Below are 15,019 nucleotides of genomic sequence, written 5' to 3'. Positions count from 1 at the left end.
TGAATTTTTTGAAATTCAGTTACTTCATGATCCATTTCAAAAAGCTCTCCGGCTATCATTCCCCCTCAGCATTTAATCTGTTTCAAATTTAAGTTTACAAGGAGTTCAAGAGCTTTTGATGGCTCCATATTTATTAAGTGAAGATCAAAGACTCTCTTTGCTTTTTTAAGTTTTTTTGCATCTGAAAGGGATGACATAACATTTCAGATGATAGTCTTTCTGACCAAGGAATTCAGCATGAAAATGTCTTCCTTTTCAAGCACTTACTTCTCTCTAAGCCTAAACATTCTCTCAATTATAAGCACATTGCCATCAAACATAAAATTTTATTCGGTGTTGGATTTCAAGGACTCCAGGAATTTAGCACACCTGTTTTGTTTTGTTTTTTTCCTACCGGAAACCACTGTCCCTTTTCTTCCCACAAAGCCCTTTTTCCAGTTAGATTGGCTCCAGTGCTTACAAAGAGGTATAAGTCAAAGGTTATCTTTCTAAACAGATCTTGTAGAGAATATGGCTTTGTTGTGTTGTTTCTAACAAAAAATAATCAATGAATTTAAAAGATGGATCATATATGGAGAAAATATTACAGAAATATATAACAGACAAAAGATTACTGTCCAGAATACATAAGGACCTTCTAAAAACCAGCAAGAAGAAAAGGACAAACAATAGAAAAGAAAAGAAAGCAAAATATTTGGTCACAGAACAGAAAGCCCAAATGATCAATAAATGTGAAAAGATACTCAAACTCACCCATAATCAGAAAAAAAAGAAAAACCACAAAGTAAGAAAATACGATTTTACACAGATCATACTGGCAAAGATTATAACGTTTAACAATACTGCATATAGGCTAGGATGTAGAGAAGCAGGACATGAGTAAGTTAGCATTAAACATCTTATAGAACAACTGGCAATACATTTGAAAATACACATATCCTATGACCCACCAGTTCCATTTCTAGGAATATATCCTAGTTCACACTTATCTACAAGGAGATAAAGCATTAGCTGTGATACTAACAACTTACTAAACAGTAAGAATATCTTAAATGTCCATCAAGTCGATAAGGGAGAAATAAATTGGGGTACTGTTTTTTGTTTGTTGTTTTTTTTTGAGACGGAGTCTCGCTCTGTCGCCCAGGCTGGAGTGCAGTGGCCGGATCTCAGCTCACTGCAAGCTCCGCCTCTCCGGCTCACGCCATTCTCCTGCCTCAGCCTCCGGAGTAGCTGGGACTACAGGCGCCAGCCACTACGCCCGGCTAGTTTTTTGTATTTTTTTAGTAGAGACGGGGTTTCACCGTGTTAGCCAGCATGGTCTCGATCTCCTGACCTCGTGATCCGCCCATCTCGGCCTCCCAAAGTCCTGGGATTACAGGCTAGAGCCACCGCACCCGGCCAAATTGGGGTACTGTTAAATGATGGAATCTATGCAGCACTTAAGAGGAGTTATCAAGACCTATATGTATCAACACAGACATAGAAAATGAATAAAAAAGCAAGTTGCAGAACCTTATGTACTATATATACTATTTATGTAGACTTAAAACCATATGAATCAACATTGTATATTGTTAATATATGTATATAGCAAAAGATCATAGAATAAACAGAATTACTGATTACAGGTGCCTCTGTGGAAGGTAGGAGAAATGGGACTGAAAGACGGTCCGGCTGGGCGCAGTGGCTCATGTCTATAATCACAGCACTTTGGGGAGGTTCAAGACCAGCCTAGGCAACATGGTGAAACCCTCTCTCTACAGAAAAATACAAAAATTTGCTGAGCATTGTGGCACGTGCCTGTAGTCCCAGCTGCCTGGGGGGCTGAGGCAGGCGGATGGCTTGAACCCAGGAGTAGGTTGAGGCTGCAGTGAGCCGAGATTGTACCACTGCACTCCAGCCTGGGTGACAAAGTGAGACCCTGCCTTAAAAAAAAAAAAAAAAAAAAAAAAGGAAGAGGGTTGATATGGTTAAGCTTTGTTCCCCCACCCAAATCTCATCTTGAATTGTAATCCTCAGGTGTTGAGTGAGAGAACTGGTTGGAGGTGATTGGATCATGGGTGCAGTTTCCCCATGTTGTTCTTGTGATACTGTGGGAGTTCTCACGAGATCTGATGGTTTTATAAATGGTAGTTTCCGTTGGGCTTTCTCTTTTTTTTTGAGACGGTCTCACTATGTCACCCAGGCTGGAGTGCAGTGGCGCCATTTTGACTCACTGTAACCTCTGCCTCCTGGGTTCGAGAGATTCTCCTGCCTCAGCCTCTGGAGTACAGGCACGCACCACCCTGCCCGGCTAATTTTTGTGATTTTAGTAGAGATGGGGTTGACCAGGCTGGTCTCAAACTCCTGGCCTCAGGTGATCCGCCCGCCTTGGCCTCCCAAAGTGCTGGGATTACAGGCGTGAGCTACCACGCCCAGCCTCCCTTGGGCTTTTTACACTCTCGACTGCCACCACGTAAGGTATGCCTGGTTCCCCTTTCGCCATGATTGTAAGTTTCCTGAGACCTCCCAAGCCATACAGAACTGTGAGTCAATGAAACCACTTTTCCTTATAAATCACCCAGTCTCAGGTAGTATCTTTATAGCAGTGTGAGAACGGACTAATACAAAGTTCCATAGGAGATTTCATCTTTATACGTGCTGTGTTTCGTTTTTCATTAGAAGGTAAAGCAAATAAAACAATGCTAATATGTATTACTTGAGTGGACAGTGCACTGGTTTATGTCATATTATTCTTTGTACTTCTTTGTAGTTATTAAAACTAAAATAAATAATAGCAGGAAATAACTGGGGGAAAAACAAAAATACTAATGACAATTCTTTTAAACCATAAGAGTGTTATGGTGGAGCTAGCCAGCTCTGCAGAGCTAGTTTCACAAAATGCAGTGGTGATATTTACAAAGCATTCTGAGAATTACTCATTGCAAGAATCCAAAGACAACTACAAGGACTGGGAATATTTGCTTCACGGAAAATTGAAAGTTGAGAAAAGGTACAAGTTACAGAAATTAAGACATACAAATTGGTAAGTCTCCTATATTTTGTATTTGATAAGAGTAATGATTACTACAATCTATGTAGCTTATTGATGGAGTCTAAGTTTCTACCAATTCAAAGACAACCTCCCTAATCAACATGTCAAATCTTAAGAATTTGTAATATAAAACAATTATGTTAAACTTGACTAAAATATACGCAACACAGTACATTCTTTTAGGGGCAGTCATAAACTCTAACATGTACAGGCAGGTAACTTTCATGAGTAAAGTGATTACAGGTGAAAATGAATGAATCAATGTGTAAATAAAATCATTCAACCAATTTAGTCCATCTTGGATTTTATAACCTTGGTAGACAAAGGAATAGAGGAGTATTTCTCTAGGAACACTGGTGTAAGTCTTGGGGTAAATGGTGACTGACGCTAGGCTTCAGCACAGGAGCCAGACACAGGGATGTGGGGTTTATGGTGAACAGGAAGTACAAGTCCTATGCTGGTCCTGTCTTAAAGGGGGCATGGGTATAGTCAGGCTAAGCCAACTGCTTCCATACAGGAATTATAAACCACAGTGTTGTTACATGATCCAATTTTTCACTATTAGCCAAAAAAATCCAGATTTTATGTTAATCTACTAACTTTTAAATGTTAAAAAAATGTTAAATGTTACCTGGAGATAAGTCAAAATGTGAATTATCATATATTGAAAGAAATATTACACAGCTGTACAACGAATGAGAAAGCTCTTAAAATACTGAGGTAGCATGATTTCCATGAAATACTAAGTAAAAAAAGGCAAAGTGCAAAACAGTGTCTGAGTATAGAATCGTGTCTACAGTGATGGAAAGGAAAAGAAATGCTTTTTGCTTTTATTTTCAAAATGGGAAAGATGGAAGAATAAATCCAAGCTAATAAATGTGGTTACCCATGAGGGTGGGGTGGATGGAAGAAGGAAACACAGAAGAAAACAGAGTTGGAAACAAAACATCTGCACTTTGTTATACAGTTTTGACTTTGGAATTGTGTGTATGCTTTATATAAGAAAGAAGTAAAAAAAGAAAATCACCAAAACAAATGAACCTAAGTACTAAGCAGGGAGTGAGGGTCTGAAGGTCTGTGTACCCGATGCCCAGGAACTCCATGGTAAAGCTCATGGTTGGCATGCCACGCTCAACACTTACACTGTCCCGCTGTCAGCCCTCCCACCCAAGGGAAGGGTCTGGCAAAAAAATACGTCATCAGTGAGAAAACCCAGGCCAGTTCCCTGTTATTATCAGTTTAGTCCTTAATTATAAATATAGTGGATCAAACATTTAAGGAAAACATAAAAGAGAACCAAGGTGAACAATGTGATACAATTCAAGAGAAAATAGAAATATTTCAGTAACAAGAGACTTCTAGAGTAGTTCTAATTAGTAATCTCAAGAGATAGAGAAGATAATACAATCATCAAGTGCAAGCTGATGTGAAGAAACAATCATAAAGAGTTGGATATTGGCTGGGCGTGGTGGCTGGAGCCTGCAATCCCAGCACTTTGGGAGGCCGAGGCAGGCGGATCACGAGGTCAGGAGATCCAGACCATCCTGGCTAATACGGTGAAACCCCATCTCTACTAAAAATACAAAAAAAAGAAAAAAAAAATTAGCCAGGCGAGTTGGCGGGTGCTGTAGTCCCAGCTGCTTGGGAGGCTGAGGCAGGAGAATGGTGTGAACACAGGAGGCGGAGCTTGCAGTGAGCCGAGATAGCGCCACTGCACTCCAGGCTGGGAGACACAGCGAGACTCCGTCTCAAAAAAAGAAAAAAAAAAAAAAAAAGAGTTGGATATTAAATATGACTATCAAAACAAAGAACCCATCCAATAGAAAAAGGTATGAATTGCTTATATACTCAATTTTACATATTGTAAGCATATTAACATATAATTATATATAATACATACACATAGAAAATTTACATACAAAACAAAAATGGCCAATGAATATTTAAAAACTGTTTAACCTCCAGCCATCCCATTACTGGGTATATACCCAAAGGATTATAAATTATGCTGCTATAAAGACACATGCACACATATGTTTATTGCAGCACTATTCACAATAGCAAAGACTTGGAATCATCCCAAATGTCCATCAGTGACAGACTGGATTAAGAAAATGTGGCACATATACACCATGGAATACTATGCAGCTATCAAAAAGGATGAGTTTGCGTCCTTTGTAGGGACATGGATGCAGCTGGAAACCATCATTCTTAGCAAACTATCACAAGAACAGAAAACCAAACACCGCATGTTCTCACTCATAGGTGGGAACTGAACAATGAGATCACTTGGACTCAGGAAGGGGAACATCACACACAGGGGCCTATCATGGGGAGGGGGGAGGGGGGAGGGATTGCATTGGGAGTTATACCTGATGTAAATGATGAGTTGATGGGTGCAGCACACCAACATGGCACAAGTATACATATGTAAGAAACCTGCACGTTATGCACATGTACCCTACAACTTAAAGTACAATAATAATAAATAAATTTAAAAAAATAAATAAATAAGAGAGATGTAAAATTCCCAAAAAAAAAAAAAAACAAAAAAAAAACTGTTTAACCTCACAAGTAAACAGGGAAATATAAGTTAAAACTAGGTACTTTTCACAGTTCAGAATGGCAAAAGTAACATTGCTATTTTGGTAATCTAATGATGTATAAACAAATCACTCAGAAACAATGTCTTAAAAAATCATTTATTCTCTCTCATGGTTTCTGTGCATGCATGAGGAATTCACTAGCGGTTTGGCTGAGCAGTTCTGACTTGGGGTGTCTCATTCCCATTAAGTTAGTTTTTAAAGGCTTGACTGGGGTGGGAGAAACCACTTCCGTGACTGGCAGGTTGGTGCTTGCGATTGGAGGCAGGCCTCGGTTCCGCTCCACAGGATCTTCTGGAGCGTCCTAGTGGCATGGCAGCTAGCTTCTTCTGAGAGACCAGTTCAAGAAAGCCAAGGCTTTTATGTCCTAGCCTCGGAAATACCACATGATTACTCACTATATTCTACTGGACACATAGGCTAGCTCTAATTTAGTATAAAAGGGACAACCCAAAGCGTATGGAAGCTAAGAGGCGGGGATCTCTGGTGGATGGCCAGCACAACTGCAATATTCAGTTTCGGTAAGAATGGAAGGAAATCCGTGTCCTCAACCACTACTGCTGGATGTGTAAATTATCTTTAGAGGGCAATTTGACAGTAGCTAGTCAGATTTAAAATGCACATATCTTTGCAATGTATTTTATGTAAAAGAAATATGTACCAAGATGCTCATTGTAGCAGGGATTTTAATAACCAAAAAAAAAAACCAAACAAACAAAAAAGGGTGGGGAATCTAAATATCTGTAAATAATAGAATGGATAAATTATGGAATACTGTGAAGCAGTTAAAAATAAATGTAGCAGATCCATGACTGACCAAGGAATGATTTCTAAGACACATTGTTAAAAAATAAGCTGGAAAAGGATATACTTCCATTTACATAAAAAACAAACACATGAACACTGTATGTATATGTTTGTGTGTATACATATATAGACATGAAAATCCACAGGAAACCTTTGGAAGGACACATGTAAAATTTTTGGCAGTTAACTTGCAAAATAATACAGAGCATGGGAAGTGGAGGCAGCACTTTTACTTTATAATATTTTGTTATATCGTTATAAAACAATTTTGTTATTCCCAGAGCAAGTCTTCAGAAAACTAAGGAGAGAGCAAGGTCTCAACTTCTGAGTCTGCTTTCACTGAGGCTTAAGAAATAGGAAAGGGATGTTGGACACACAGCCATTAAAATACTGGCTCCCACTTAATTCTTTAGTTTCATCATCTATAAAATAGTGATAAGATACAGTATCTACTGTACAATGCCATCATGATCAAATGAGACAATGAAAGTCACTGGCACTTATGAAAAACTCAAAAAGTGGTGACTGTTGTTTTAGGTCTATTCTAAATCTCTTATCAGAAATAAAACAGTGTTTTGTCAATATGCAGAGTGTAACTGAATATATGCTAAGAGAAATAAAACCAATCATGACCTGTATTGGTTTCTTCTTCTTCTCCCAAAAGTATTTAAGGAAGGCGTGCTACCTGGATCTGCTATTAGTTTATGAAGAGTGTATCTGCTGGTACTATAAAATCAAAATACAATTTATTGTTGTAGAGGAAAAAAAGTCTTTAGAAAAGCTTAACTATGGTTAGAAAAATCAATTTCAATTATAACACCATCTCAACTTAAACATTTCTATTAAAGTTTCTATATTTCAATATTAATACCTTCTAATTTCAACTGTAATACCTTCTCAACTTGAACATTTCTATTAAAGTATAATAACACCTATTAAAATAGCAACCCACTTACAGGTCTCTGATTCTATAACCTTGCAACTAGATGTAGAAATGAATCTTGCCTATACCACTGATTCACTGAATTGTCAGGACAGGTCATTTACCTTCTCTGGGCTTGAGTTTTCCTCATTGAAAAGTAAGAAATCTGGGTTAAATTATCTCTAACAACACTTTCTATCCCAAAAGTGTTCTATGACAAAGTGTTCTCTGGCCCTCCTTTAATCAGAAGCACTATTTTCCTTGTAAATCGATCAAAGCATCAGATGTACTTCTTGTTCACCATGAGAATGTGGTTTCTAGCAAAGGACTTTCTTAAAACACTGCAATAACAAGCAGTGTCTGTGGAATTCATCATGATGGGATCTGACCTGAAACCAGGGTATAGATTCTTTTTAATATGCAATGGCAGTGGAAAACTTACTAATCATAAGATCCTAAATAAAATGTACCTTAATATTGGTCACTCACTGAGGGGTTTGTCCTATCTGACATTCTTTGCCGAAGTTACTTTTGCCTTACCAGTTTGCTGTCACTCAACTTTTCACATTATCAAGAACTGTGTTGTCCCATACCTTCTGTACCATTTCCAAACTTTTCTGTATAATAAAATATCTATTAACACATATTGGGTAGGCTCTGGGTTGAAAATCTCATGAAATACATTTAAGAAAAGTGTTTTACATTTAGGTCTTTAATCCATCTTGAGTTAATTTTTGTATAAGGTATAAGGAAGGGGACCAGTTTCAGTTTTCTGCATATGGCTAGCCAGTTTTCCCAGGACCATTTATGAAATACAGAATCCTTTCCCCATTGTTTTTGTCAGGTTTGTCGCAATGGTTGTAGATGTGTTATTTTTCTGAGGTCTCTGTTCTGTTCCATTGGTCTATATGTGTTTTAGTACCAGCACTATGCTGTTTTGATTACTCTAGCCTTGTAGCATGGTTTGAAGTCGGGTAATGTGATGCTTCCAGCTTTGTTCTCTTTGCTTAGGTTTGTCATGGCTATATGGGCTCTTTTGTAGTTCCATATGAAATTTAATTTTTTCTAATTCTGTGAAGAATGTTAATGGTAGTTTGATGGGACTAGCATTGAATCTATAAATTACTTTGGGCAGTATGTTCATTTTCATATTAATTCTTCCTATCCATGAGGATGTTAGGTTTTTCCATTTGTTTGTGTCCTCTCTTATTTCCTTGAGCAGTGGTTTGTAGTTCTCCTTGAAGCGATTCTTCACCACCCTTGTTAGCTGTATTCCTAGGTATTTTATTCTCTTTGTAGTAATTACGAATGTGAGTTCATTCATGATCTGGCTCTCTGCTTGTCTTTCGTTGGTGTATAGGAATGCTTGTGATTTTTGCATACTGATTAAACCTAGGCAATACCATTTAGGACACAGGCATGGGCAAAGACTTCATGACGAAAATGCCAAAAGCAATTGCAATAAAAGCAAAAATTGACAAATAAGATCTAATTAAAGAGTTTCTGCACAACAAAAGAAATTACCAACAGAGTGAACAGGCAACCTACAGAATGGGAGAAAATTTTTGCAATCTATCCATCTGACAAAGATCTAATATCCAGAATCTACAAGGAACTTAAACAAATTTACAAGAAGAAAACAAAAAACCCCATCAAAAAGTGGGCAAAGGATATGGTCAGACACTTCTCAAAAGAAGACATTTATGCGGCCAATAAACATGAAAAAAGGCTCAACATCACTGATTATTTGAGAAATGCAAATCCAAACCACAATGAGATACCACCTCATGCCAGTCAGAATGGTATTATTAAAAAGTCAAGAAACAACAGATGCTGGTGAGGCTGTGGAGAAACAGGAATGCTTTTACACTGTTGGTGCAATGTAAATTAATTCAACCACTGTGGAAGACGGTGTGGCGATTTCTCAAGGATCTAGAACCAGAAATACCATTTGACCCAGCAATCCCATTATTGGGTATATACCCAAAGGAATATACATCAGTCTACTATTAAGGCACATGCGCATATATGTTTACTGAAGCATTATTTATAATAGCAAACACATGGAACCAGCCCAAATGCCCATCAGTGACCCACTGGATAAAGAAAATGTGGTACATATGCACCATGGAATACTATGCAGCCATAGAAAGGAATGAAATCATGTCCTTTGCAGACACATGGATGAAGCTGGAAACCATCATCCTTAGCAAACACAGGAACAGAAAACCAAACACTGCATGTTCTCACTCATAAGTGGGAGTTGAACAGTGAGAACACATGGACACAGGGAAGGGACAACACACACCGGGGCCAAATGGGAGGTGGGGTACAAGGGGAGGGAGAGCATTGGGACAAACAGCTAATGCATGCACGGCTTAAAACCTAGATGATGAGTTGATAGGTACAGCAAATCATGATGGCACACATATACCTACGTAACAAACCTATACGTTCTGCACTTGTATCCCAGAACTTAAAGTAAAATGAAAAATATGTACATATATTGAAAAGTATTTTAAAAAAAAAGTGTGCAACTACCTTTTCTCTTCGACAGTTCAACTCTGTAACAACATAAACCATCTGAACTCGAATCATTTTTTCTATTTAAAGCCACAGTAAAAGTTAGAATGCATCCATTCAGTTGAGTTCCTACATTCTATTACCATCTTTATAAAACTGCTTGAACAGTTCTAGGTTTTTTCATGCTGATTAACAGGATCAGCCCATATGATCATGAAAATACTCACTGTGCCAACAGCAGACACCACAAGACAGGTAAGTGTCAAGTCCTTCCGATCTTAAGTACTTGGCCACTATAGGTTAAAATTTCGAGACTGAGAGTTCCAGAAAACTTTCTTATATTCAAGATATATTAATAATTTCAGATGCATAAACTACTTCTCTTGAAATATAACTTTTTAGCAAAAAAAGATTCTCAGCAGAGTTTTACTGCAACTGTAAAGCAAACATAAGCTGGGAGCAATGGCACATGCCTATAGCCCCAGCTACTTGGAAGGCTGAGGTGACAGAATTGCTTAAGCCCAGGAGTTCCAAGCAGCTTAGGCAACATAGCAAGATCTCATCTCTAAAAAGAAAAAAAGAATAAATATAAGACCTTTGTTTCAGGATCTTATTATGTATTTTACAATACATGTCACGTTCTATTGAGTGGCACAGGGTGAGACTCTGAGTATGTCTTTTTCTTGTATAGAGTTGAGAACTCACTTTGCAGAACAGCACAAAGGAATCTGGAGGCTTGGGGCTATGTTTTTCACCACTGCTTCTTCCACAGTGCTATCACAATGCTTTGTACATAAATGCTTAATAAATGTTCACTAAACTTAATTTGAGAGGTTATAGAGAACATACACAAAAACTCTTGATACAATATATAGATACTGTAAAATATAGTTACGTATTTTCAAAATCAAGAATATTTTATTCAATGAGGTAGATAAAAATATAACTCAAAGGTAAGGCATTTTCAAAATGTCCACGTATTATGGAATTTAAAATGTATCCTAATTTATGTTGTCAATGTTAAATGTTTTCATAACTCATATCTATTCAAGTATTTTTCAATGTTTAGAAAAAAGATTTTTGTTAGCCAAAATAAAAACTAAAAAGATGTAAGGCAAAATAATTCATTTTATTTCTTAAATGCCTGCATATTTATAATCATATAAATTTTCATGCATTATATAATGTATGAGATACTGTACTTTCACATTAATTAAAAATTAAAAATATTAGGAGACTAATTCAACCACTTCTGAAGAAATGAATGGCTGATCAGAAAATGTCAAATTACTATCACAAGCCCAAGATTTTATCATAATCATGAATAGCATTTAATCATGAATATCATTAACTTTTAAAACTATATTTATAGTTTTTAGATTAAAATCCCATATTGGGTCAATGAGACTTTACTCCAAATTATAGTCACATATGGAAGAAAGTTTTTAATTCAATATTTTATTATAGTCCACAGTATAAAGATAATTTTCATGAGGGTTACATGATGGATAGCTAGCAAAAGAAATATGCTAGCACAGGGTGGTAACAGCCAACTAAGCATGCACTGAACCAACAGACTACTTTAGTAAGTCCTTGATTATTGCTAGCTTTTCTATAATGTTCAGGATCTCAAAGCTCACTAAATTTTATAATTATCTCCAAACAATTTTCTTCATGGTCATTTAAGCTTTGTCTAAACAGCTGGGTGTGTTGCCAAGCGACATCACCATCTCCTCTGCTTAATTCTGCTTCCAAAATAACTTCAGTGGCACCAGAAAAATCAGCATAGGAGTGAAGATTGTTATCTGTTCGAGGGGAAAAAAATTAACATTTTGCTTTTGGTAATTTAAAGAGCACAGATCATTTTGAAATGCATTTTATATAGGCTGATGTATAAGTTAAAATAAACCCTTAAAAATAAATACAAATTATTCTTTATGGAAGAAATGCATCCTTTGAAACAAAGAAATGATTTTTTTCCTTGCGTTTGTATTTCACAACAGAAAACATCGGCCTTTCTGTTACAATGGGATCACACAGGTTTTATTTAAATTTTTTTTTTTTTTTTAACTGAAATAGTATCAATAACTCTTGGGTACAAAAAAGAACTACATCTCAAATAAGTACAAGTGGTCTTCAGAGTGGTAAATATATATTTCATGATTAATTCTCCAGTCAAATGCTTACCGCCTGTCAGTTCTACTCGTGCTGTATCAGATCGCAATTTCCATTCTATTGTTCCAGTTTGAAAAGTTTGACTAGTTGTTCTAATAGAAATGCTATCGATTTTTAGGCCAACCGACCCACACTCAAACTTCCAGGAAATATAAGCAAAAGATGATCCTTCCTTTCGGGCCAAATATACCTATAAGGAGTAGGGATGGGGAGAAAGGAACTGTCAGAAATAATGAAATAATACAGAAAACAAACTTAGTGAAGAATATTACTGTCACAGGGTAGTATGTACAAGTCGTTATTTAAAAACCAACTTTTCCCTGTTGAAAAGGTTTTTAACTGCTAACATATTTTTTTTTTTTTGGCAATTTTTCCCATGGCATCTTTGAATGCAGATGTCCCCAATAAGTGCAATTCTAAGGACTGCATACTAACCAAATTTTGGTAAATCATATTCTTTTATATTAAGACAACTTTTTAAAATGAGTTTTATGATTAATCCTGCTGAAAATGAAGAATCCTTTTAAATGCAACTACTCCTTAATTTTTATTTCTTTTCTAAGTCTGGATTTTCATATACGCTTTCCTAGCGTGACGTGATATGCTGTAGCCTCTAAATCGAGAAAATACCTCAGCCATTGCTAACTAACGGTTTAAAAGGTGATATCTGTGCTCACTTCTCTAAATGGCATGCTCCCTGTTCCTTCATCAATACCCTTTAGCACATTAAATGTATACTATTGAAGGCATCTAAGCCTACTGGCTGCTTCCAGCTCATTCCCTCTCATACTTCTATCTACACTCCTCAAAACATTGCCATGAAAACTGACATCCATAGCCTTGGTCTTTCACAGGTCACTCTCTTCAACCATGCTCAAACTCTTAAGACTCTGACTCTTCAGTTGTTCATCCCTTACATCTGAATTCCCACAAAATTCTATGTATTTGTTTGAAATAATTCCTGGAAAGAAACCCCTTCTTCACTAATACTGCACTTACTACTACAGTTTAGACTTTACACTCATCTTGCTGCAATTGACTACTGCTGTGCAATTCCAATTGCTCTGATCATATTTTTATTTTCAAGTGTATTATTTTAGACACAGGGTCTCACTCTGTCACCCAGGCTGGAATGCAGTGGTGCGATCATAACTCACTGCAGCCTCGAACTCCTGGGTTCAAATGACTCTGTTGTCTCAGCCTCCAACTACCATGCCTGGCTAATTAAAAAAATTTTTTAGAGGCAGGGTCTCACTTGGACGCCTGCCTCAGTCTCCTGAGTTGCTGAGATTACAGGTGTGAGCTACCGTGCCTGGCTCTGATCAGGTTAATGTTTTAAAATCCCACTCTCTTTATGTCATCTGCCTGGTCTGAAAGGTACAGCAAGTACTTGGTTCTTACATTAAGTCTAATCTATTAGCTTTAAAAATCCTCCACAATTAGGCCGGGCATGGTGGCTCATGCCTGTAATCCCAGGACTTTGGGAGGCTGAGGCGGGCGGATCCACGAGGTCAGGAGATCGAGACCATCCTAACACAGTGAAACCCTGTGTCTACTAAAAATACAAACTATTAGCCGGGCATGGTGGCGGGCGCCTGCAGTCCCAGCTACTCGGGAGGCTGAGGCAGGAGAATGGTGTGAACCTGGGAGGCAGAGCTTGCAGTAAGCCGAGATTGCACCACTGCATTCCAGCCTGGGAGACAGAACAAGACTCCATCTCAAAAAAAAAAAAAAAAAAAAAGAAAAGAAAAGAAAATACTCCACAATTTCATCCCACCTTGAATTGCCAATGCTCCTTTATATTTTTGTATACTATACTCCTTGATACTGCCCATATTCTGACCTACCTTCATCAAATCATAAGCTCTCTGGGGGGCACAGTTTCTGGATTCATAAAAGCATTTAGGGCCAGGCGCGGTCACTCACACGGGTAATCCTGGCACTTTGGGAGGCTTAGGCAGTCAGATCACTTGAGATAAGGAGTTCAAGACCAGCCTGGCCAACGTGGTGGAACCCCGTCTCTATTAAAAATACAAAAATTAGCCAGGCATGTTGGTGCACCCCTGTAATCCCAGCTACTCAGGAGGCTGATACATGAATACTGCTTGAACTAGGGAGGCGGAGGTTGCAGTGAGTGAGATTGTGCCACTGCACTCCAGCCCAAGTGACAGAGCGAGACTCTGTCTAAAAAAAAAAATAAAAATAAAAACATTTAGTAAATATTAAGTATTAAAGATCTGTATGCAAATATATATATATATGTGTATATATATTCATGTTAGACTTGATCTTTTTAGGAACATCTAACTCATACTCTAGCTCAGGGGAAAATAGTTGAAAGTACCATATAAAACACATCTGCCATGGAATATCCTATTACATGTACTATTCTGTATTCTGGTCTTTACTCATCAAGTAAAAACATCAATCACCAATAGTATTCTAATCACCATCTATTTGACAACCAACCTATAGCTATTTTTCTTCCAGGTGTGCCCGTTAATCTGAAAAATTTTAGAATCAGTGAGTTAGAGATTATGTAACAACTGAGCAATCACTCTCCAAAGAAAATGATCTGAAACTACTACTTAAACTAGGTATGTATAGCCAACTGTTGTTTGTTGTTGACAAACCTAGACGTGGAACTGTCAATTGCTCCATTTAAGTTTGGACAACGTCACTATAACATCCTCTAGTGTTCATGTATGTTCCTACTGCATGCTCCTCCTAAAGCCGTTTGTAAGGAGGACGTGGGACTCAGGACTCCACCGGTGTTCCCTGGGAGTCATTAGTTTCACCCATCCTAAACTATTAGACATCTGAGTTACACACAGGTTAATCGCTCCTTTAAAGGAATGGCTACCAAAGGGGGATATCTGGGAAAGAAGAGCCAAACAGAGAGGTTACTGGAAGAAAGGTGAATTAAAAGAACTAAAAGACTTGAGGAAAGTAATC

At 37.5% G+C, this 15,019-nt stretch overlaps 2 protein-coding genes across 4 annotated transcripts in view; one reads left to right on the top strand and one right to left on the bottom strand.

Annotated features, from left to right (window-relative positions):
• OXSM (3-oxoacyl-ACP synthase, mitochondrial) overlaps positions 1-15,019 on the top strand; it is a 488,173-nt gene that overhangs the window by 398,196 nt on the left and 74,958 nt on the right. The gene's annotated exons all lie outside the window — the stretch shown is intronic.
• NGLY1 (N-glycanase 1) overlaps positions 11,332-15,019 on the bottom strand; it is a 67,744-nt gene continuing 64,056 nt past the window's right edge. For 2 of the 3 annotated variants that reach the window (XM_050779459.1, XM_050779460.1), the window contains 2 exons: positions 12,077-12,254; positions 11,332-11,694 (listed from right to left, as the gene is read on the bottom strand). In XM_050779459.1, coding sequence (XP_050635416.1) covers positions 11,519-11,694; positions 12,077-12,254 — 354 coding nt within the window. In that variant the 3' untranslated portion in view covers positions 11,332-11,518. The remainder of the gene's footprint in view (positions 11,695-12,076; positions 12,255-15,019) is intronic. The other variant, XM_050779462.1, reaches the window with a different exon arrangement.

Source organism: Macaca thibetana, chromosome 2 (genome assembly GCF_024542745.1).
Source record: "Macaca thibetana thibetana isolate TM-01 chromosome 2, ASM2454274v1, whole genome shotgun sequence".
NCBI lineage: Eukaryota > Metazoa > Chordata > Mammalia > Primates > Cercopithecidae > Macaca > Macaca thibetana.
Note: the sequence above shows the minus strand (reverse complement) of the source record. Positions and strands in the feature narration are given on the sequence as shown.